This window comes from Camarhynchus parvulus, chromosome 8 (genome assembly GCF_901933205.1).
Source record: "Camarhynchus parvulus chromosome 8, STF_HiC, whole genome shotgun sequence".
Taxonomy (NCBI): Eukaryota; Metazoa; Chordata; class Aves; order Passeriformes; family Thraupidae; genus Camarhynchus; species Camarhynchus parvulus.
In genome coordinates, this window is record NC_044578.1 from 18,733,736 (window position 1) to 18,758,040 (window position 24,305).

The following is a 24,305-nucleotide window of genomic DNA, read 5'->3' on the forward strand; positions in this document are numbered from 1 at the left end:
AAGTGTTAACAGAAATAAGAATTTTTCACATGTTGCTGGTAGAAGGGAAAGACTTGGTTATAATTTCCTCTGAATTCTATTCCTAAATCTCACCTCTTCACCATTTTGTTGATGGAGGCCCTTAATGTTTTCCATCTCTTGGGAAGCATAATTTTCCCATTTAAACTTCAAATACATCCTTCCAGTATACTGGTACTAACTACAGGAGTTAAAAAGGACTCTGGAATCACCAAATACACAATAAAGCAGGAGCTGGCAAGTTCAATGTATCTTGAAATGGGAGGAAGATGTAAAAAAAAATTGCTGTGAAATGAATTTTTTTTTCCTTATTTTTAAACAGATTGCCATGTTAGAAGTAACTGATTTTTTGCTATTTGCTAACATAAAGGACTTTTTTTTGCCACTACAGGTTGTTCTAATAGCCTTCTACTAGGTTCTTCAAATTTGCAATCCCACTTCCCAAATTAATACGCACCTACCTCTCTGCACACTTTCTACAAACTTTTCAACTTCCTCCACTGTGCCTTCTGTCCACAGATGATTCCTTCTGTTCTAGTCTCTCCTGAAGCTTCTTCAATAAACTTCCTGTTTTCTTGACAGTGTTGACTATGTCCATTATCTCATTTTCACTTCCAAGGAGGTGTCTTGTTCTCCCATTCCTTCCGATCCCATTTTCTCCTCTTTGTTCCAACTCCTTTGCTCTGTTTGTTTTCTTGCTTGTTCCTTAACACTGTCCTTGTAGGCTTGCAGTTCTATGAATTTGCTTTCACATGCTGTCTTGCAAATTTCTGAGCATTAAAATTCTGGAATTATATTAAGCTTTTAAAGTCATCTTGCTCATGCTTTTTTTGCTGGATTTGCAGAAGTTCTGCAAGTGTTTTCCTAGCAACTACTAACCTTGAAGCTTTCCTAGCATTTCCAAATTATTTTCATGCTCACCCATACCTCTTCCTGTCACATTAATGATATACTGAACTCTGAAGGAACAATATGGTATTTTTTTGCTACCTTCTGCCATGATAAAATCCTACTAAATCAGTTATTTTTTGCATCTCTTCGTGACAGATGCACATTTGTGTAATTTGTACAGCACTACCTCACCTCAACTATTGAACTCCTCTAAAAAAAAGGACTATTTCTTTAGCAAAAGATCTTGGTTCAAACATGGCATGCTGCAGTGCAGACTCTGTCACTGCATAATCGAGACACAAATGAAAAGGCCTAGAGGCTGGCTTTACTACAAATGCAAAGTTGCTTCTCTGACAGGGTTCTATTTACTTTAAATGTTGAGATTTTAAAGTAATTACAAATTAAGTCCTCCCCAGACTTCCAAAGCTCCCAGATGTTTTTGTTCATTTGTTTTGTGTTTTAACAACTTTGATATTCTCCTAAGCAATTCTTTAGCTCAAACTGTCTGCTTGCGCAGACTTCCAGAGCTTCCAGATGTTTTTGTTTATTTGTTTTGTGTTTTAATAACTTTGACATTTTTCTAAGGAGTTCTTAAGCTTAAACTGCCTAGTTGTGCTCTTAAATAGTAATTACTGGTTAGGTAAAGGCTTTAGTTTGCCTTGCAGTTTTAATAAAAACTACATTAATATATTCTTGTCTGACTTTCATTTCAAATGGATGAATTACATATATTTGTTAACTAAAAAATAGTAAAAAATAGAGATTATAGAAACTGACATATCATAGTGAAAATAAATGTATATAAAGACAACTTAATGAGTGTCTTACAATAACTACCCCAGATATTTGCTTGAATGAAATGTATACTTTGGTAGTGTAGGCCCCTTTAACTCTACCCTTAAAGTCATTAAAGGAAGGTGTAATGAGTGTTTCAGGGTGGATTATTTTTCCCCTCTAGGTTGCTGGACTAAATCAGATGCGTGTGTTGATTTTCTCTAATTGCACACATGTGGTACATAGCTTATTCACTTCCATAAACAATAATGTATATAAACAGAAATATCTAAGCATATATTTAAAAATCACAAATATGTTTAAGTTACGTTAAGGCAATGATGCATAAACTATTTCTCACAATTTTATCTGTGTAGCAAATCTTAAAGCCATTTTACATCTGCTTTCTTTTTCATGTTTATATGCTTAAGTCTGTTTGTGTTATAAGACACAAAAGATAAGTAATTGTAGAGCCTGTTCTCTCCCTAATTCCACTCTAAAAATTCTGACCCTGTTTTTGCTGATATTTATGGAATTCTAGAGGCTTTCTAGACCAGCTAACTCATACAGCTTCACAGTGCTTACCAGCAGCACATGATCCCTTTGGACCATAGTGCCATCTAGCTTCTCTTTTCCTGACCTCAGTAATTCCATGTGTGGAACACAGTTGGATGATGAAGCAAAAGAAGGGCCAGGGAGAAATCATTAATAGAATTGTCAAGTTAGCTGGCTATTTATCGAGACATACAGCTGAATTATGGGAACCTGACAATAAATCCCTCTTTGATAATCCAAAAGTGAGACAAAAGCATGTATTTTCCTTTGGAATAGGTCTTACTGCTTTCCTTCAAAATGGGAAAATCAAGATCCTTACTGATGCTCTAGGCAAGCTACCAATGCCTTTGGAAAAGCTCTGGCACCATACCACTACTAATACACGCTTCACAGGACAGCAAAGACAACGTGGCTAAATCCTTGCACGTTGCTGAAGGCATTTGTTTCCTACAGAAAAATCTCTGCTTTCAAAGGAGCAAAATTTGAAGAGACTTGGAACATTCCTTGAGATGCCTAGAAAGGAAAAAGGCTGGAAAAAGTATCTTTGCCTTCACATGATGTGGCAGGAGGGTAATGGACTTCCTTGCATACACATGGAATCTGAGATCCAGTCAAAGATGCCTGGGTTTCATTTGCCTTTACAATATATGCAGGACCTAACTCTATGCAAGCATAAAACAAATCCAGTCCCTCTAATGAGGGTATAACTTCAGAGCAAAAGCTGCAATGGTAGAACAGAAAAAGTCTCTTCCAGGTCTGGGTCTGACTCATATCCTTGGCAGTTTCTGCTGGACTACACAAGATCCAATCTAGTTTGCTGAATCTTTCTTTCTAATTCACTGCTGTGCTTGTTACTATGAGGAGGGATGGATATTTCCTGCTGTGTCCCATGAGCATGGTTTGCTCCTCCAGTGGCACCATTATATGAACTTTTTACTACTGGAATGCCAAGTGTTTAATGCTGTTAATACCTAAGAGGAAAACAGCTGAATCTTCAAACATTAATTTCAGAATGAATGTCAAGATAAAGATTTTCTATTAAATCCTAGTAATCAACCAAACTTGTTAAATAATTAGGGTATATTAAGGCCTTAATTCCTAAATAATTAACAAATTAATTGAGATTCCATTGGTCTTATTCCTTTCTGCATAAACCACCTTAAGTCTGTGAAGAGATGAGGATAAATGAGCTACTGAGTGTAAAGGTGGCATAAATATGCAGTTCTTAGAGAGATGCAGGAGTTGGGGCCTTTTGCAATGGCCTTGTATGAGGGAGAACAACTCAGATCGTTGGCTGGCCCCTGTAAAAGAGCAGCTGTGGCTCAGCTGCCTCCTTGTTCCCAAAGAGCTGACAGACACATCTGCCTGCACTGTGACAGCTTCCGCCAGCATCAGACACCCTTGGTTAACAGCTACAGACAACCTTGGCATCACTGAATGTTTTTATAGACATTCTTGCCAAAAGCCTGTCCATAGACTATCTGAATAAAACTATTTCTACAACAGGTACCTATGCCAGCCCAAGAATGGCTGGCACATAAACAGCTTTGTACACTTCTGTTTGAAACCAAATATTGATGTAAAAATATTACCAAATATTTATATGACAGCAGTTCACCAACTTTGTTCCCAAAATCAATTAATAGAAAACAGTATTTCAATATAGTACTGTGTAAGTGATGAAAATAAGAAATAAAAGAACACTTCAGTATTTCTATAGGTATCTCATTTACAGACATAAACTTGTATGGGCCATTCAACCCTGATTAAATTGATCACAACTGATTTCAGATTACAGATAAGAATAACATATAATCAACTATTTTATTCATTAGGTTAACAAAATATTTATAGTGTTAGATGGCACTAAATGAGATAATGGCTACAATACTCTTAGTTTTACATGCAGTGGGTTTTTATTCTGAATTATTTGCCCCACAAGTTGCATTCACACAGATTCCTCAATATGCTTTTCCTAGAACCTTTTTTACATTTGGGAAGAGATTGTTTATACATTTGTATACTTATAAGACAATACTTTTTCTTTATAATTAAATGAAAATTTTCTCTGAAATCTAAAAGAAAATAGGCAAACTGAATTAATAAAATTTGCATAAGCTACTAGATAATGACTTAATTTTTTTTTTTCTCAGAGTTGTGCCCTACATTCTACAGAAATCAGACTTACTTTACCCTCTGGGAAGCCACACTCTCTCTGCCACCCACAACCTTGTGGAGTCTTGTAAACATGTGTCTCCCCGGGGTCCTGATCTCCAGATCAGCTTCTGGGCATTAGGGCTCACCAGCTCCTGACATGACAGAGACCTTGGGAGGAGCAGCCAGAACACCTGGGGCACCACGTGCTCTACTGCAAAAGGGTATGGGCTCATCTACCACTCTGACACATGCTGCCAAACAGAGATTTCTCTGAGCAGTAACCCCATTTTTAAAATATTCCTAAATTCCCAAACTCAGCCAAAGGGACGCTCATAAAGGGATATGAAGTTCTGACAAGTTTTGTCTATCTCAAAGGAAATAAAGCCATAGTTCAAAAGGCTACATATTTTGTGATTAAATACACATGTATGTACATGTACGTACATAATTCTTGTATGTTAATAACCTAGTAACAAAATATCTTCCCCTCAACAGTCTCAAAATGTATTTGTGTTTGGGCTGATACCAAGCATGGGACACTATCATCTCAAGGATTTTTTTAGCATAGTATGACTACATTGCAGAAGGGACTATAATTATAATCCTGACATTACCATAACGACCGTGGTTGCTATCAGGTGACAGGTATTATATAGATAATCAGTAGACAGCAATATTTAATGATGCATGAGATAAAAGAAAATTAATTCATGCCTTTAATTCAGTTCAGAGCCATCATTTGTTAAATCTGCATGTGACTGTCCTAATCCTATTCATATGTACATAACAGTTACATTAAACAACAAAGAGCCAAGCAAGATATCTGCTGTGGAATTCAGAGAGCTTATATTTACTCTTTCTGTACAATGAATGATTTTTTGTGTTTCTGTTTATCTCTATTTTTAACACAATAGAGTTCTACTGCCTTGATTTAATTAGCATACAAAAAAAACCCCCAAAACTAGTAGCCACTAGCTACCAGTGAAAGGTATAAAAATGTCTTTATTGAAATCAGATAGAAGCAGTAGTGAGGCTAGCTATTTTTGCCCCATGTTGCAACCTACCAACTCTTTCATTTAATCTGTCCTAGAGAAATAATGCCACAAACTGAGAAAAACTAATCTAGAGTAAGGGGAGATGCTCTGTTGAAAGAAAGAGGGACAATTATACTCACTGGAGGAGCGAATATGGCTGAACATTTCAAATCCTGCAAGATTTTATCACTACCTTTATAAAACAGGATTAATTGAAAGAGATATTTTTGTGGAAAAGGACACTCATGAAATGAAGCTATTCCAGTATATGTACATGGCCATGGGTGAAATGCAACAGAAGACAAAGGAGTAATACTCAAACACAGATATGAAGCAGCACTACTCACATATCTTCACAATATTTCTGGTTACTAACTCTGTTCAAACCCTGGTGCTCTTGTCTCCACAGCGACAACACTGCTACAGCCATCTCACTGAACCTTAGGATGGAAGATGCAAAGTTTATAGAGAATCACAGGAACAGTGTTCAATGAAATTACCTCAAACTCAGTGTCAGAGGTTCCAGGCTGAGAAGAAACCGGATATCTCAGCACTGTGGTGCACAGAGGCAAGGCAGACAAAGGGGTCAGAAGCAAACATAGAGGATATGGAACACACATGAAGCAAAGTTTGCACAATGTTTTATAAAACTGACTATTTTTCAATTCATCATCTTTGTCTCTCAAGCTCTCCCTTTCACAGTTTTCCTCTGTTGCTAATGCTCACTTTGTTGCTTTGTGACTAACATTACACCTCCATCACATCATCAGCTTCAGAACAGATCAGGAGGGAGGCAGCTCTTGCCTGAAGCATAGCTGGGTTTTTAATTCTGCCCTCAGTCTGCCACAGAGCAGGTGAAGACAGCCTGAACACAAGGCATCTTTGGTCTTAAGTGAAGCTTTTCAATAACAGCAGCTCCATTCTTGTTCTGTATGCCCTGGCTCTTGAACTACCAGAGCCGATTCTGTCCAGTAAGGATGAGATTTATTTTTCCTTCCTTTGTGTTTCTCTGGTAATTAATACTAATTATGCTTTTCATCAGCTTTCAATTCTAGAGCAGCAAGAAAACTCTGGAAGCAGGAGTGAATCTCACAGAAGTACAGAAAAAAGAGACATTTAAAGGATGCTGAAAAATTTTGGCAGAGGCACATTTTTATTATTCATTATTTCAACCCATTGTCTTACAAGAGGAAAAGTTTAGCATGGTGAAGTCTAAGGTGCTACACAGATCCCATGATTGGCTTGAGCTCCCCTTCCAACTGGCAGCTTGCTTTCCTTCTGATCAACTCAAAATCCTGCCTCTAAACTGATGACAAGTCTGAGGTCTGGGGTTGCAGGTTAGACATCCTGCAGTTTTCCCTGAACTCCAAACAGCTAACCTTCCTGCAGTGGTTATTTTGCCTCTTCAGAGACCCAAAGCTTCAGGCAAGAAAGCAGCCACGAATGTTTTTTTTTCCTCAGGATTGTTTCCAGTTCTTTATTTTCATGAATATCCATGCAGACTGGGTGTAGGGCAGAATGCACAGGGACCTTTACCATATTGAACTCCTTGACAACAAACAGACAAGGTGGCCCACGCTCTTCAAGCAGAGCTATTTTCCTGTAAGGTCGTGTTTTCCACACCAGAAGAGATCAATAGATCACCATGTATGGTAACAGATTGGTTTGAATACCTGCATAAATGTGCTTATTCTCTAATGACGTCGCTTTTAAGTTACTATGATTGAACTCTTCAGCCAAAAAGATTTTTTCTCCAGCCTTCAAACTATTTTAAAATTTTTCTTTCATATTATCCTTTTTTTACACAACCTTACTCAAATGCAAATATCTGTAAATATAGACAAAAAAATTGTCCACTGCTCTGCACAGTAAAAGCCTAACTTCAATACCTACTTACTCTAAATAGAAATTTAAGTATGTGGGATTTGTCCATCACTTCTTTAGTTTTAGTTTACAACTGTCTCCCAAAACTTACCCAGCTCAAGGAGTTGTGCCCTGATCAGCAGAATCAAGAACTTTTCCCTTAGTGAAGAAAATTACAGAAGATACTGAAGAAAGGGGAAGAGAAGGAAAGAAAATAGACTATTACCCTGGTAAAATGATGACAGTGCATGGGAAGGATTGACACAAAAGAGCAAAAAAAAGTAGCTTTCTTAGAAGTTAAACAGTCACGAGAAAAGCTATTTTCGCTGCCATTTGAGAAAGGGACTTCTGAATTTAAAGAATATTGCAATAATCTAGTTATGTGATTTAAGATTAAATAGAAAGCTAAAGTATATGTTGTCACTTTTTTCTTTAATGAAATGCTACACTTAAATGTCTTCATTTGAAAATAATCTGTATGTGGGTTTTTTTAAAAATAGCATCAACTTGGTAGTTAGGAAAAAAAGGTTCACAATGTGCTTATGGCTGACTGAATCTGGAGGTTAGCTAAGATGTTATCTCTGCTTGTCAGTCCAGCACTGCTCTTAAATGCAGTCTCCACAAGACTGCTGATGCAACTCATACCTTTTTTGATTTCAGAGTTTAAAGGAAATTTGCTGTTGTATGGAATGCTTTGTTAAAGGAAGAAATTGAAAATACAAGTGCATGTTTTTATTTATTAAGAAAAGCATAGAAATGTATCTCCTCACATACAAAGAATCAAAGAATCTGAGATGGTTGCTTTTATCATAATCACAGGCCTCTTCTGGCTTTCAGATTTTTTTCTGTGTTGTTTCTCAGGATGAAACTGTTAGTGCCCCTGTCCTGCCTTCTTCATCTCCCCTTGTCGTAATTCCCCAGCTTCACATTGCTGCCTGTACTTTTTTACACATCTATTTTGAGGATAATGATTGCCCAGTTTTGGTGGAGATTCATATTGCTGTAGGTACCTAATTCCACAAAGCAGCTCTGTGGCTTTTTTATAACTATTTTGAATTAAGGGTGACTTCAAAAGATTGAATCCAAACTCTAACTTCAGGAACACCCTCTGCAAGCAATTTTCACAAATAACCCATGCCTCAGGGCATTATTTTGAGGCATCACAATTTTACTTTCAAAAAGCAGGTCCCACATGAATTTCTGCATTGGCAATTCACAAACTGAGTGGCAGATTTATTTGGGCCATAATACACCAAATGGCACTTTTCAAGCACATCAGTGCAACTGACCACAATTCCTGCAGGCTATTACTGACTCCTACCTGCTCCTGTTTCCAGAAGCCCTGAGAAAACAGCAAAGGAACAGGCAACTATTGCACGTGTACATCGTGGCTGATCTGCACTACTGTATCACTACTGCATCATAAATTAAATGCTTTAATGAGCTCTCACCTCCCATCTAAAGCACATGAAGGCAGCTAATACATGTCAATGCCAGCCAGTCTAGGAAGGGCAGCTTCAGGCCATGCTCACACAACTTGCTTGGCACAAGACCAGAGGAAAGGAGCAACTCAGTTCAAGCAAACCTCATTTGAATTGCTGACAGGATTTTCCATCATCTTCATTTACACCTCTTGAAAGAGTGTTTGGTTGAGACATTTTAAAGGACACATCCCTTGTGTCTGTAAATTGGCAACATATCCCTTGTGTCTGTAAATTAGTTGTTTGAGCACGACAGAAATTCACGTTGAAGAAAAGTCACCATTAAACTAGCAGAGGACATATAAATCTGTAAATTAAAGCATAGAATGACAGAAAGTGAGAATGAAATCCATTTCCTTAACCAAGAAGCAGTGCCACAGAGCCAGGAGAACTTGAGCCAAGCCGAGCTTCCATTGTAATTTACCATGGAGTATTTACAAGGTGGAAATACAAAGATTATGGCTGTAGAACAAGGCATACAGGACTTTTCAGAGCAGTAATTTCTCAGAGAAACTGCTCTTGAGACAAATACTCTTTCTTAATTACTTTAAATTCGGTTTTTTCTGCGTAATGTTATTTAGGTCACCTGAGTATATTAAAACAGTCAAATATTTACAGTCAGATGTAATTACATCAAACTTTCCAAGGGATTTCCAGGTGTTTCTGGAATTGATGCATAGCATAAGGATAGCTGTCTAGAGTTTTGTACATCATAGCATTTTTATACATGTTTGCATTTTAAAGGTGGTCTATATAAAATACAGGCATTTCAGATTTAACTTGCATGCTATTTCACAAGGGAAGAAGCTCAGAAGTTCCAGTTATCTGATGGTTTGGGCATTGAATTTAGAAAAATGTTATTGCTTTCATTCCAGACAAATGTATTCCATAGTCAAAAACAGGGGAGAGGGATTGTCTAATTTTTTTATTTTAGAGTTTGATTTTTTTTTTTGCTTATGGGCCCAGTAATGACCTTTACCAAGCGTCTTGAGTTCCTTTAGCCATGGTGGGAGATGCAATATGCATTCTTCCGTGGGTTCCAGCCTAAGGATTATTTTGTAGTTGAACAGGGTCTTACCCTTGGGTAGCCCTTGGTTGAACTTTATTTTTGAAGTGAACCAGCATATTTTCCAGGATTGGGATAAATGAGGTTGAAGCAGTTTTCCTTCTCCATTTGCTCCACAAAGACAGCTAAAGCACAGCCACTGCGATTAGGATGAGATACTACAACAAGGATATAGTGGCTCCTTCACTCTCCAACATATGTGCACAGTGTTAATAAAACCAATCTTGCATATTTATATGTTCCATATTTCCTTCTGGCCCTCTGCATCTTTCTGGTGCCATCACCAGAGGAACACTGTCTCCAATATGAAGGAAGAAGCTTTCTGTAAAACTCAGACTCAAGGAAACTTATTTTATTTTCCCACAGGTGCTTGCAAGTAGCCAAAGCTGTTTTCAAGATGTTCATACATTTTCTCAATGTCAATTAAAAAGAAAAGAATCCTTTTGAGGTCTTCATTCTTCGTGTTTTTCAAATCCTGACCTTAACAAGTATCTCTTCTGTGATTATGGAGATTTTTTTATGCCAGGAAAAAAAATATTGGTATGGGACTTTTAGATACATCATTGTGTCACAGATACCTAACAGGTCTTAGTCTTGGGGAAAAAATTAAATTATTCCCTTCTCTTAAAGCATTTTCTGTGGAAACTCAAACTCAGCAGGTAAAGCAAGCAAAGTGGGTGGGGCATTATAAAATATGGCCAAAGGGCCTTTTATATTATTACCTATCATGTGTCTTTTCCTTGTTATTATCCCATCATTAAACTATCCTCATCAGAGCTCTAAGTTTGTGTCACCCAATGCAATAAACTCTTGTTGTGACAAAGTTTCCTATGTTCCCATGGGTCCATTCTTCTCGTGAGAGCACAGCTTAGGTGATACTGCTTGTGGATGCCCACGGATTCAGAACACAACTACCTTCTTGCAGACGTTTGTGCCAGAAGGCAAACACAGCACTAAGTATCATCACCATGAGAACAGCAGCAACTGCGTTGGAAAAGGGGAAGGAGGAAGTCAAGCAATAGAGAAGGAAATAGAAGGATTTTAAGGGCATTCCTGGGAGGAATGGGCCTGCAGCACTCACCACCACAGTTTCCGTGTGAGGAGCTGTCTCCTATCCAAATGCCACACAGAATCTGTTATTTTGTATCTGGCAGAGGCTGTGAAATTATACTTCTGCAATAATATATTTAAGAGAAATAGAACAAACTGGTAACTGAACAGGTGACAAGGTTAGATGGACAACACCAGCCTTCATATTGCATTGTATTTTATCGAGTGCCAATGGACAGAGACCTTTGTTAAAACAGGCCTTAAAAAACTTTCAAAACAAAATATCCAAACCAGATCACCACAAAGGTGCATATGTTTTTGTTTTTAACAGTTTCCACAGACAGCATCATCCTGAAGTTTGCCAGAGACAGCTGAAGGAGGGTCTTGCATGGAGCACAGAGATCAGGTATGCTGGGAGAAAGGAAGCAGCTCCCGGTGTCTGTGTGCGTGTGTGTGTAATGAGACACCTGCCAGTCCTTCACAAACGAACCTTGTGTTCAGGGAGCTCACTTCAAAGAACTACTTTAAATGCTGAAAGAATTACATCGATTTTATAAAAACAAACTTGCATATGTCTCAGAAAGAGCTGTCTAGGTGCCTGTCTCATACTGAAATCTTTAGAGCATAACAACAGTTACGTGCGTTACCATATTTACCGGTTATCCCAGATTCCTAAATCCAGTGCTTTGGCTGGAGTCCTGGCCGGCTCCTGGGGGCGGACAGCTCCGTGCCGGGAGCGCGGCTGAGGGGGCGGCCGGGAGATCCCGCCCCAGTGTCCGTCCCGGTGCCTCGGGGAGGCACCCGCCGCTGCCTGGCCGTGCGGTGGAAGGGGGAGCGGGCAAGAAGTGCGTGGGGTCACAAAGGAGCAGCAGGAGGGGAAGAAGCGCTACCGGGGGGCGGGGCGGCTCGGCTGCTCGACGGGCGGTGGCCGCCGGCGGGGGTGGCGAAGCGGCCTGAGGGGCCGCGCCCGTTCCCGCGCGCGCGCGGCCCCGGGGTCCCGGCGCTGCCCCGGGCCCTCAGCGCGGCTCGGCCGCGGCGCTGGCGCTGCTCCCCGTGCCCCGGCGCCGCGGCAGCTGCGGGCAGGGCGGGGCACCGGCGGGGCCCGCGGCGGCGGCCGAGGGGCGCGGGGCGGCGGCCGGGCCCTCGCCGCGGGGCAGGACGGAGCGGGCCGCCCGGCGGAACTCCTCGCTGCGCCACGTGTAGAGCAGCGGGTTGAGGGCCGAGAGCGAGCAGAGCAGCAGCCAGCTGGCGGCCTGCAGCGCCGGCGGCGCCGGGCGCAGGAAGAAGCCCAGGAGGCTCACCCAGACCAGGGGCTGGGTGCCCAGCAGGAACACGCAGCAGAGCAGCAGGACGGAGACGCTGCTGAGACGGCGCTGGGCGCGGCGAGGCGGCGGCGGCGCGGCGGGGAAGGGCAGCTGGTGCAGCAGGTGGAAGTTGAGGACGCTGACCCGCTTGGCGCTGCCCCGCACCCGCCGCACGATGCCGAGGTAGCAGTGGAGCAGCAGCGCGGTCTGGCCCAGCACGGCCAGGGCGAGGAGCAGGGCGGTGTAGCGAGAGCTGCCGTCCGACTGGGCTGAGCCCAGGGTCCAGAGCCCGGGCAGCAGCGGGACCGGGAGCAGGGCGAGGGCCCAGGAGAGCCCGATCATGCAGCCCGTGTGTCTCCGCTGGTAGAGGGCCTGGTACACGCTGGGCAGCTTGGTGATGAGCACGTACCTGTTGAAAGCCACCAGCAGGTGTGAGGCCAGTGAGACGGTGAGGCCGAGGCCCAGGAGCCCCCCTCGGAGCAGCCGGTACTCCGCCGAACGAAGGGAGGAGGAATTGGGGGGCAGCAGCCCCAGCACAGCCTCCTGGGGCATCCACAGGGCACACACGCTCAGGTCTGCCGCACAGCCGTTCACGATGAAGGCATTGCTGGTTGTCTGCAGCTTCTTGAAGGAGAAGACTAAATAGATGACCATCACATTGGATAAAGTCCCTGAGATAGCTAAGACTGCGTAGAGCAGCGACAGAAAGATGCGGGTCCCGGAGGAGTCCTCCCAGAGCAGCAGCAGAGGCGAGCTAGCACTCCAGGAAGAGGCGTTGGGCATCTCGCTGAATGCAGCTCAGTTTTGACTTTGCCCTGTAAATCCCATCCTTGTCTGGGTCAGAAGTTCTGCTGCAGGAGTCCTCACCGAGCACACGGGAGGCTGTGCAGCTGAAGGACTCTAAGGCAGGTTTCAGTCATACAAGCTGTAAGGTCCAGAAAATGCTGTTTGCAGTAAGGATCCAAAAACCAGCAGTGTCCAAGGCAGGTAGGCAGCAAGAGAGTCCACAGATTGTAGCTGGTGAAGGTGGGTCCATAGGGAGGCAAATGGCTGTTGGCAGACCAGAGCACGACTGAGGTTTCTGTAGCTGTGAAAAGAGCAAAAGCAGCAGCACCTTGCAATCGGCAGCAGAAACGGCAGCAACTGATACAAAGCTTTGCAGTTTCTCCTGTGCCACAGTACGTACACTGTATATCATTCCAGGAAGATTCAGCCCTTCCACTCTTCATGAATTATTCAGCAGATTTTCAACTTGTTAAATCAAGAAGGAAAAAAAAAAAAAAAAAGCCAAACCCTATCATGCTCCAGAAATACTCCAACTACACAGTCTGACTCTTTTCTCTCTGCCTTACCAGTCTTCTGGGTCTAACCCATTTACACAACTTTCATTTGAAGCAAGGTTTTAAACCAGTATCAGTCACTTCTGTCTGAAATACTGTCCATAAACTGTAGAATTTTTTCTGCTCGATACTCACTTTTTAACAGATTTTTTTCTGATCTTTTTTTTGGTTAAGAGTAAGCTCAGTATGCTTCTGCAATTTTAGTTAATTTTAGAACCGGTCTATAATAACAATATGCTTTCCAAATGAAATCTTTCAAACACAATAAATAGACCAATCCTTGTAAGACAGTAGTTACTTGAGGAAACTGGTTCTCAATCTGAACATTTTACATCTCTTCATAAACCTCAGCCTGTCTCAACCCACAGGAATCCTGCATTGCCACCCTGCCAGAGGTGAACACTGGTGTTGGTGAGCACACTGATAACACAGGATCTGTGTAGTATTTGAAACGGGCTCGCTCCAAAGTTAGTTCCTGGAGGGGTGAATAACAGCTCCTGAGGTGGACTAAAAACTAATTGAAGAGTAGGCATTAACAGTCCATTCTCAGATGGAAAATAATTCATGGGATTCTCCCAGGAACTCTACCCTGCTTTACTCAGACAGGGACAAAATGGTAACTGTCCTTAACCTGGACAAGACTTAATAAGAAACTCAGTAAGAGAACTTACATTTGCTTTGAAAAGCTTTCCAGATATGGAATGCTGGTTAATTTTGTGATGAGCTTAAGCAAAAAACTGCTTTTGCAGGTAGGTTAGGTATAGGCTACAGAAGCAAGCAAACGCAGCTTGTAAGGTATTATCTGTACCAGAGACTTTCATAAGGCATTTTTAGATATTGTTTAACTCCTGATGCTAATAGCAATACCAAAAGAATGTATTAGGAGGTAGTTATAGTTGCAATATACATTTTTTCAAGTTAAAAAAGTTACATTGTGTGGGTTAATGGATGTTGCAATACAGCCTATCTTTTATTTGATAAAAAAGGCTCATGTTAACAATTGACAGAAATATTGATCCAAAGGTGGATTCGTTACAAACATGAATATCTATGTTCACTTTTAATTAATTAGATGGTTCATGTGCTTAAGGTTAACGACATGCCTCAGTGATTTACTTGATCAGGCCCTTAATTACCATATTTTTTGCCTGATGCACTTTACAGTGTAGAGCTAATCAAGTGTCAAACCTTTTGAGGCCTTTCATTGTTTAGTTGTCAGTAAAGAACTGTTATTATAGAAACTAAAATCCTCCTCTTTCTGCAGTACTGTAATTGAAAAATAGTCTCTGAATTTGTAACAAGAAATACCTCCCTAACTGAAAAGCTTCACAAAGCATACTTTAAAAAGAGATTATGATGATTAACTGTTTCATAAGATGTTAGCCACAGAATATTATGCTCTGTAGAGACCTTTAGACTTACTTGATCCATCCCTTCAGGTTTTGAGAGATCTTGTGCACTACAACTTGTTCTCCCAGAACCAGACATATTCATATTTGAAGGAACAGAAATGGTAAAGTTCAAGGACAAGTGAACATAGGATATAAAATAAATTGCAGGCTATTTCTTAAAAGCTACAAGGTTCTAAAAGGCCTTCCTGACCTTTTAGTGTTCCAAATTTTTTGTTGTTGTTAAGAAGTTGATTGTTGCAGAATACTGACTTATTTATGAATAAAAAAAAGTTGTACAGAAGCTGGTATTTATATATTTCATCTAATAAATCAATAAAAGTCTAGAAAAAGGCCAAGGAAGAGGTTGATTCCTATGTACTAGAAACCTTTCAATTAGCTGTTCTTCGTGTATATTGTTTACTTTGCACATCCAAATCACCATCCATTATTCATCCAAATGCAGTCACAGAAGCCTTTTGTTGTTTTTTTAGATCAGACTGTCACCAGAATTTGGGCACCTTGGAAAGCATTCACACTATTGCCAGCTTTCCCATTCCTTTAGAGTGGCTGTGTAACAGTTACACACTGTCCACATCTACTGCAGGAGAGGCTGACAGGCTAATAAATAATAAATAATCATGCAATGCAACAAATTTGCTGAAAATCAGCAACAGGGTTAAACAAGTGTTAGAACCATTTGTGCATAGTTTTAAATTGAAGGAAGGACAAAAAGCTAAAGAAAGCTAAATTGTTTAGATTCTTATGCACAAAGAACCTGCTCTTGGTAGGACTAAGAGACCTGTTGCATATGCAAAAAAGTCAAGGTATATTACACCTGTAACAAGGGGCCTCACCCAGAAGGATTCCTCAGTTCAGACATAGCTTTGAAATCACTGCATTTTGAAATATAATGCCATCATCATAATATCAACATGTTGATTAAATACCTGGCATTATACAAAGCATAAACATAAACAAGAAGGTTTAGAGAGATTGTTAAAAGAGGATCCATCTTGTCAATGGCCTTTTGCAATGTTATCCTAGTTTTAAGTACATTACATGGTTTACAGGAAAGAAGATGGCTTTGAAAAGTTATCTTCAATTAGAGATCAAGTCATCAAAATATCTAGGAAAAAACCAAGAAACAAGGAAGGTGGCTTATACAGGCATTTTATTATCAATTAGCTGTATATATATATATATCTACATTTCAAAATTAATCAGTATTTTATTAAGGAAACCTATTTATAACAAAGTAAATGAGAAAATTCTTTATGAGAGGTAGAATTACCTTATTAATCTATAATTCATATACAATATATTGTATATATATACACACACACTACTTTGTGTGTATATGTTACATATACACATTTGCAAAAATGTACAGTATTGCATGTTAATTTTATTCAGTGATTTTGATTTTTATAGCTGCTCTTGGTATTGCTTTTGAACACTTTCAGTACAACTTTCCATAGCAATTTGTGATCTCATCTTTTAAAAAATAATGTAGCACTTAATTTCAGTTGTAAAGCAAATGTAGGGTATTCACGTGTTTTCAGGAACAAAGACTGACAACTCAACTAAGTTTTATTTTTAAGTTTCTGCAGCTATTGGAAAAACAAACAGGTAACAAATCTATTTTGGTTTTGTCTTGTACATGAGGGGCAAATAAAATCTTCACAGTTGCTTATATTCTTTTCCTTACAATGTACTTGTGAGTTCTGAAAATTTTACACATGATCTTTAGTACCTGCCTGTAACACCATTTCATCCTAAGCCTCATTCCTAATCACAGCTGACTGATCTGTATGTTCCACAGAGTAAAGATCATCTTTACTATGACAAAAACCTTCCATGAAAGGAGGCTACCTCAGCCATATGCTTAACAACAAACGTACAGGTTTACAAAGCATCAAATTGCTAGATAAAAATTGAATATATGACCAACTGTGTGCTGCTAAGGAAATTGTACACATACTGCCAAATGCAGGTTAAAAGCATGCAAGTATGCAGTACTACCTAATTCATTGTACATTTTTACCAACTTCGGTTTGGTCTGCCTTCATTTTTGCAGCATATATTGCATAGCAAAAGTTAACACTCCACATTGAAAACAAAACATAAATCCTTTAAGAAATTGAAAGAGCGTTAATTGTACAACTGAGTCATCACATAAATTACTTCTTTGTTGCAGTAGAAGATGTAATTACATCACACCTCAACAAATATTTTCCCTTTATTTTTCTTTCATTGTGTTTCCTTAAGAAACGTTAGCAGCCAGAAGTGGAAAGCACACTATGTATCAAGTGCTTTTACTTGATATTGTAATAACAAATCTCTCACTAGTAAGACTTCCATCAAATTACCAGAAGACCAATTAGTAAAAAAGTAAATTACATTAGGCTCTAAGCAATAATGATGGACCCATAAAACAAGAAAAATCTCTTGTTCATAAAAAAATTATATCTTTGATAAACATGTACAAATTCTTTAAAATACACATTTTTGTAACAAAGTAGACCCTAAATTAAAATATATTCTAGTTTTTACATAATTTTTATATATAGCTTACCAAAATATTCTCTTAATACATATTTTAACACTGTACACAAGTTAATAAATGTCTTAATGAAACTCATTAGAAATATATTCAAGCTGTCTCAACATAAAAAATTTAAATTTGTATATAACATGGGGTAGTAATTTCCATAAATTCAACTTCAGTGCATCTGCAGTAGTCATTAACAACAAATTTCTGCCTCTTAAGAAGTCTCCTCTTGGTGTTAAGGAATTAATACATCTTGTATTGAAGGTTCCTCCTTTTAATGAGCAGCTTCTTCAGTTCTTCTCCATCATGAAGTACATTGATTTGAAGAGCCCAGCAGGTTTCACCAAAGCAGCAAGGCTTTAGTACTGAACATACCCAGATTGAAGGGACTGTGCAGAGAAGAAAAACTGATTAAAACTTACTGGAGAAGTTTGATTTATATATATAAAACATATATTCTTCACTTAAGGAGTAGAGGAAGGACAGAAAGGAGGAAAATAAATGAACAGAGTTGCAGGGAGTCTCTACATAGATAAAGATGAATAAAAAAATTAAAATCCGAGTAAAGGCCATCAACTCTGCTGTATCTACACTTAACTTTTCCAAACCAGTTTCTTGAGAATTTTAACAAAAGTGTTACAAGTCCTTTAAAGTGCCACTGCTACTGTAATTGAATTGTTTCCATTTATCCTGAATGAGAATCCAACTGCTACTGTAAAAGTCAGCTTCCTTTAGATGTTGATTCAGATAATGATACAGGAAACACATGATGAAGTTCGTTATAGAGGAAAAAAGCTACATCTGTAATTACACGATGCATAAATTTACACATGACTACCAAAACCAGATGAAAATGAAGTACTGCAAATGGTTCATCTGGATTAGTAAGAAGTCAGTATAATTAAGAGAAAATCATAACCTGCTCTACTGTATTTATTTACATTTCTGTTTCTACTGAAGTCTAAAGTTCTAATAAAATTTAATCAGCTTAGACAGCATCCAGTCATTTCATTAGCTCCTATACAGTTGTGTTTAAGAAGTCATTCTGATGAATATAAGCCTTGTACAGTGATGAGCTGTCCCAGATTAGTATGGTCATAAATAAAGAGCAAGTAAAGCCCCCAAATGTATTTTAAACAACATCAATTCTTCAGAATTAGAGAGAATTACTGGAGACCAACATGACTCCTAAGACAGACTAGACCCTCACAGTCTTCCCTTCCATTTTCCTAATATTCCTAACTAGTCATTACAGAAAATGCTCTTTGGCACCCATAATGAAACCCATTAGTACAAGTGCATAACACATTTCTATATAGCTTTATAGCCTACTTTCCCCCTATATTTTAAGTCTCAGTGTATATTTTCAAAGTTGTCTTTTAAATGCAGTTTCACATCTTGAAGATTTGAGACCATCTGGATATTCTTTCCTAGGTAGAAAAGTGCTGTCAGCATATAGATTTGAATACCACTGACTTAAGGTCTGGTTTTAGTAAGAGCAAGGCAGAAGGAAGAGCCCTTCATTAATAAGCACTTGAAATTTCTCCTCTCTTAATGATCCTCAAAGGCTTCTCATTTTCAGAAGTGCATTTTAACAGCTGGAAAGATGGTTACATTTAATTAGTGCAGTATTTTAAATGGACCCATCAAAATAGAATCCCAAGTAAAGCTGATTAACAAACATTTTTAAAAGGCATGAAGTGTGGTTATATACTCTCATATGTTGTACAGTAATAATTACTTTAAGCTTGGACAGAAGAAAGATGACCAGAAAGCACTTTACACTCTTCACACCAGCAAGTGTTAGTTACAAAGAACTGAGAACACCAGCCCTTCACTCAGCAGATAGCAGAAACCAGGAATTCTACATCATGGTTTCAATGAAAGAAGCAAACCATAAATTAAAGATTCTGAAGTTTAAACTGCAATTCTTAAAATTGTTAGCTATCCAAGTTACAAAAAAATAGGGGGAAAAACCATCAAGAAAACACATTAAAAACCCCCAAATATCCAACAGCACATATTGTTTGGAAAGAGGATAGCATGTTTTGGTAATTTTTGTTACAGATGGGGAGGCACAGTTTATTTACTTTCAAATGGAGAAATATGTTTTTCAGTGTGTTCCCACCCTCATCATAACTCTACTTCACATCCCTTTGATTTCTTCCTAATGTCTCAAAATCTTTTCTGAATACAGGGAAATAATAAACAGCATTTTTCTTCAGATTAATCTATGTGACTTCACATAAATTTCTATCACTAAAAACGTGGTGATACCTGTAACAACTGAGCTATTGTAAAGTATACAGACTCACATTTGAGTTTGAAAAATTTAAATATAGCAGGAGAGGCTTCTTGTTTTGATTTTTTTTGCATTTTCAGAAAAGTCATTTGTGTTCAAATCTCTTCACATGTCTAAAGAGATTGTAAAGCTTCAAAGCCTGTAATTGCGGTTTTTTTTCCATTTTTCTTTTAAATCTTTTGAGGAGTTTTCTATTTTAAAATTTACATTTGCCATGACTCAAAGTATGGCCTATGCTTCTGAAAGTTTCATTAAAAACAAAAAAGCCCCAGTCCATTTTTACAAGTAATTTGCTGGATTTAATAAAATCTTATTTAAAATTGAGTTAAAAATAGAAGGAAAAAACCCCAAAGCAAATTGACTGCTGATTTGCCAAGACGAAAGTATAAAATCAGTTGATGGAGAAGAAATCTCCATGTGTATTCCTATAGTGGTCCCCATGCTGTGTCAAGCTTGCCATTTTATACCCAAGTAACAGACATTTAAACAAAGAACTAAGAATTAGATGGTTTCACTACAGTTAAGCATATCTAATGAAGTTTATGCTGAATTAACTGGTTAGAATACTTTCATTTTTCTTCAAAAGGAGGCATAGAAAGCCTCCTGGGAGAGAAAATCAGCACCAAATCCACTGAAGCACTAGAACTGTATTTGCCAATATGGGACTGTGGGACCAAGGCAGCCTGAATTTGAGCTCTGTTTCAGGACAGAATAACCCCACAGCATTTAGGCCTAATTGTTAGCATTGGAACATGCCCTCTCCCCAGATAATTGCAAAAATGTAACTTAAGTTTTTGGAATTGTGCATCAACTCTCCCAAAACACTGCTGCAATAGGAGTGTTGCTGCAGGCAAGAACCACTCTGAATACACAAGAGCCACTAAACCAACTCAGGATGCATCAGGGAAAATGTACACACATGTGAAATCTGTGGGTCTGCTCTATTTACACATCAGCAAGGTGCACTAGTGCTTGGTTTTTGCAAAGCCTGGCCTATCTTCATTAATGGTAAGTTCTTATTAAGAAAAACCATGTTACAGGTAAAAATGATGTATATGAATTTTAAAACACTGCCAACACGTCTCAGTTTTTTGGCAATGTTTCCATCTTGCCAGTTTCCATGACAGCTATAGAAGCAAAAGGTGACTCATCTTAAGACTACCCAGTTACATATTCTCCAATAAAAATAAATTTTAAAGAGCAATATTTGGATTTAGAATTATTGTAAGAACAAAGCAAAAATCTTATAGCAGTACTTTAGGTGTGATTGTAGTTGAAGAGAGTAATTCTGCAAATGTTATTGTGAGACATTCTGTTTAATCAAAACACACACTTTGTAAAATAAAATATTTATTCTATTTACTGGAACAGCAAGTTTTTTTTCCTTTGAAAAATCAAGCTTTTCTTTTAGTTAATCAGCATAAACACAATAAAGTGGATTATAAGCTTGCACTGATGAAGGACAAATACCATTAGAGAAAAACACATGTCAGACAACAATAGTTACAGTCATGCTTATTTTTTATTCCCTCTTTTTGTTAAGTGGAATGTGGAACAGCAGTATTAATGCTGTTTCATTGCAAAACATTGCAAAAGATCAGTGTATAACGTTGTCTCCATACTGCAGGAAAAACTCACTAAGGAGTTCAGTGAACATAAAGTAGAACTGAAAAATTCCTGTGCTGGCCATGTCAAAATGCTCCTGAACCACTCGTGTTAACAAAGATAGATAAGTAAGAGTGATAAGGTGATTTTCTGAAATAAAAGCACTGCATGATTACAGCTGGTTAGCTTGGTATCTAACTCAGGGAAGGGAGATTTTGGCAATTAAGAGAAAGGGAATTAATCATTCAGGAGTCCTTTGATGAGCTAAATGAATAAACAAAGCACCAGGACATGTAACAGACTTCTGTCAGGTACATCACCTGATGTGCTCCAATTAGAAAGAACACAAACACTGCAACAAGCCCAGGCTGGGCTGTCACGACTTCAAGTAATTTCAGCATCTAAAGCAGTGAAGTGGAAATGATGAAACAGAATTCTGTTTTTAAAAGAATTCTGCCAGAACTGATAGCTTGATACTGCTCCATATTTTGCTGATGAGCTTCAGAGCACTGGTAAGTGCCACCAAAAGCAAAACAGCTGCATGTCAGGGGCTGAAGTGGTAAGGAAAAACCAATCTTCCTTGATGGGTTAATTGGTCCCAGAAGAGGGGGGAGGAGAAGGAGGAAAAAAAACCCCAACCAACCAACTAAAAAGAAAAAAAGATGCTTTTCCACAGAGTTCCACATGAAAAAAAAAATCCCAAATCAAACCAAAAATCCCTCAAGGAATGCAGGACATGGGACTCAAATAAAATAAACAGAAGTCACTATCATCAATGGTAACAACTCTTTTTCTTTCCCCCCTCCCTCTCAGCTCCCAGTGCATGACAGTCAAAGAAAATAAAAGAAGCTATGTAGTTATAAGCAGGATAGCACTGCACAGCAGCTGTCTGGACCAGAATGATTAAAAAAAAAACTAAAGAACTTGAACACTTTCCAAAAGGATTTTTAAGCTAACTTAGCTTATCAAAAGAAAATCAAGTTGAGATGAGTAGCATGAGATAACCCCACAACAAGAAAAAAAGACAACAAGGGCTATAACACTGACATAATAAAGAGATGCAGAAAGTTTCAGGGTAAAAGTGAAATAGTTTTAAGCATGAGTCTGTTCAATCAGTGGGACTAATCTTTCAGAAAAATTATGTTGCCCTCAAAATAAACCATCTGTATATTTGCCAGTGAGCTGCTCACTACCAGACAGAAAGCATTCAGAGATTAAATGATTGAAAAACTTACTCTTGTCTTAAACTTCAGGACATCACAGTGACTGCACTCAGTCAATTGTGCATAAAATGGGGAACAATTTAGTGCACTCCTCTGTGACAGAGATGCACAGGGCTACAGGGTACATTTAGAAGCAACTGTATTAATCAGAAAACATATGTTTTCATATCTGAAATAGATTCCAAACAGGAACACTTTTTAGCCATTATTATACTGAAAGAATATTACTTCACAGGTAAATCAGAAACTTGCACTTTGCTATGTAGACCCTGCATGGCATGACTCTTTCTAGGAAATGCGGCTTCTCACATCACAGGATACAATATATAAAATAGAGTATTTTTAGCTCACCTCACTCTTCAGAGGAGACTGGAGATAGAATCTTGTTAAAGATCTTGCTGCATTTGACTGTGTATAACCTCTACTTCTCAAGAGCCAGCAATATCAAGCCAAAAATTAATCACAGGTTATATCCTTTATATCCCTTATAGCCCACTATGCATTATCAAGTCATTAAGATAGGTAGGAAGAAAATTAAAGATGTTCTTATAACAGGAGAATATTGCATTTTAGAAAGGTTTTTTTTCTTTAAAAATGCTTTCCATTTAACCTAAAACTTTACACTATGCTTAAGATATTTCATTTAAATTAATGGTTTAAGTCACTTAACAGTTCTACTGCAAAGAGACAACAATTAATTTCCTCCTTCACTGCAATGCACAGAGCTGTCAGCAAGTCTCTGCTGTCAACATGGCTATTTCACCTGTTCATGAATTGCTGCTTTCTTCTTCCTTATACTACACAGTAACCAACATTCCTTGTTTTCCCCCCTTTTCCTAACTTATCTTTGTCTAATAAAAAAAGGCATGCTACAATTCCAGAGGTTACATTGTAAACCACCCCCTCTCCCCACACAGATTTGGGGAATTTTTGTGTCAAAGCCAACTATGTTGCACCTTGAGGGTTTATGAGATTAAGGAGAGACATAGCACTATCCTACAATTTTGTAACTATCTAGATAGAAAAGAAACCTGAAGTGTCACCAGCACTTAATTTCCTGTCCTATGCCTATGGAACAAACCCACTAACGTGGCTTTCACTGTAAAAAATAATTTGCTGCATTAAGTTACAGCAACTACCTCTCCAAAGGAGGTGACAGTTCTTAGCTTTTAAGATGTTATATTTACATTCAACCTTTCAAGCTGCCTGAGGAAAACAGGCTTGCTGTTTTTGTAATGCTTTACATTGTCATTTGGTACCCTTGTAAATTCTGGCCTGTTGTGAATGATGTCAGCTTATTTTCATGACTAAGTCATATTACAGTTACAAGAAGTTTCTTCCCCTTAGGATGCTGCATGTAAGTTTACATGCATATGCCTTATGCATAATATGTAGTTGTAAGTAAAATATTAAAAAAGCCCTCTAAAAATGCTGCTGGCAGCATAAAATTCACAAAATAAACAACTGAAAAGAATGGGAATGGGCTGACTCTCCAAAGAATTATTGTTCAATACATTAAATATGAGACAGTATTGAGACATTAAAAAAAATAAAATCAGCCAATTTACCACTTCTTATTCAGAGGAGTGATTGCTCTCACCCACTGGTGGTATACTGACTTTTAGTTCCAGCATACTCAACAAGAACAGAGGACTGAATTTTTGTAAGCATATTGGATTGAAGACTGGGAACACCTAAAA

General features: G+C 38.6%; 2 protein-coding genes across 2 annotated transcripts in view; both read right to left on the reverse strand.

The window, feature by feature from the left end:
- Window positions 1-11,905: 11,905 nt before the first annotated feature.
- Window positions 11,906-12,976, reverse strand: GPR88 (G protein-coupled receptor 88). Its single transcript, XM_030953593.1, has one exon. The coding sequence runs from the start codon at window positions 12,974-12,976 to the stop codon at window positions 11,906-11,908; it is 1,071 nt and encodes a 356-aa protein (XP_030809453.1).
- A 3,117-nt stretch (window positions 12,977-16,093) lies between these two features.
- The window catches only part of CDC14A (cell division cycle 14A), a 47,926-nt gene continuing 39,714 nt past the window's right edge, over window positions 16,094-24,305 (reverse strand). The window contains exon 16 of the mRNA XM_030953406.1: window positions 16,094-17,864. Within this exon, the coding sequence (XP_030809266.1) occupies window positions 17,835-17,864 (30 nt within the window). The 3' untranslated portion in view covers window positions 16,094-17,834. The remainder of the gene's footprint in view (window positions 17,865-24,305) is intronic.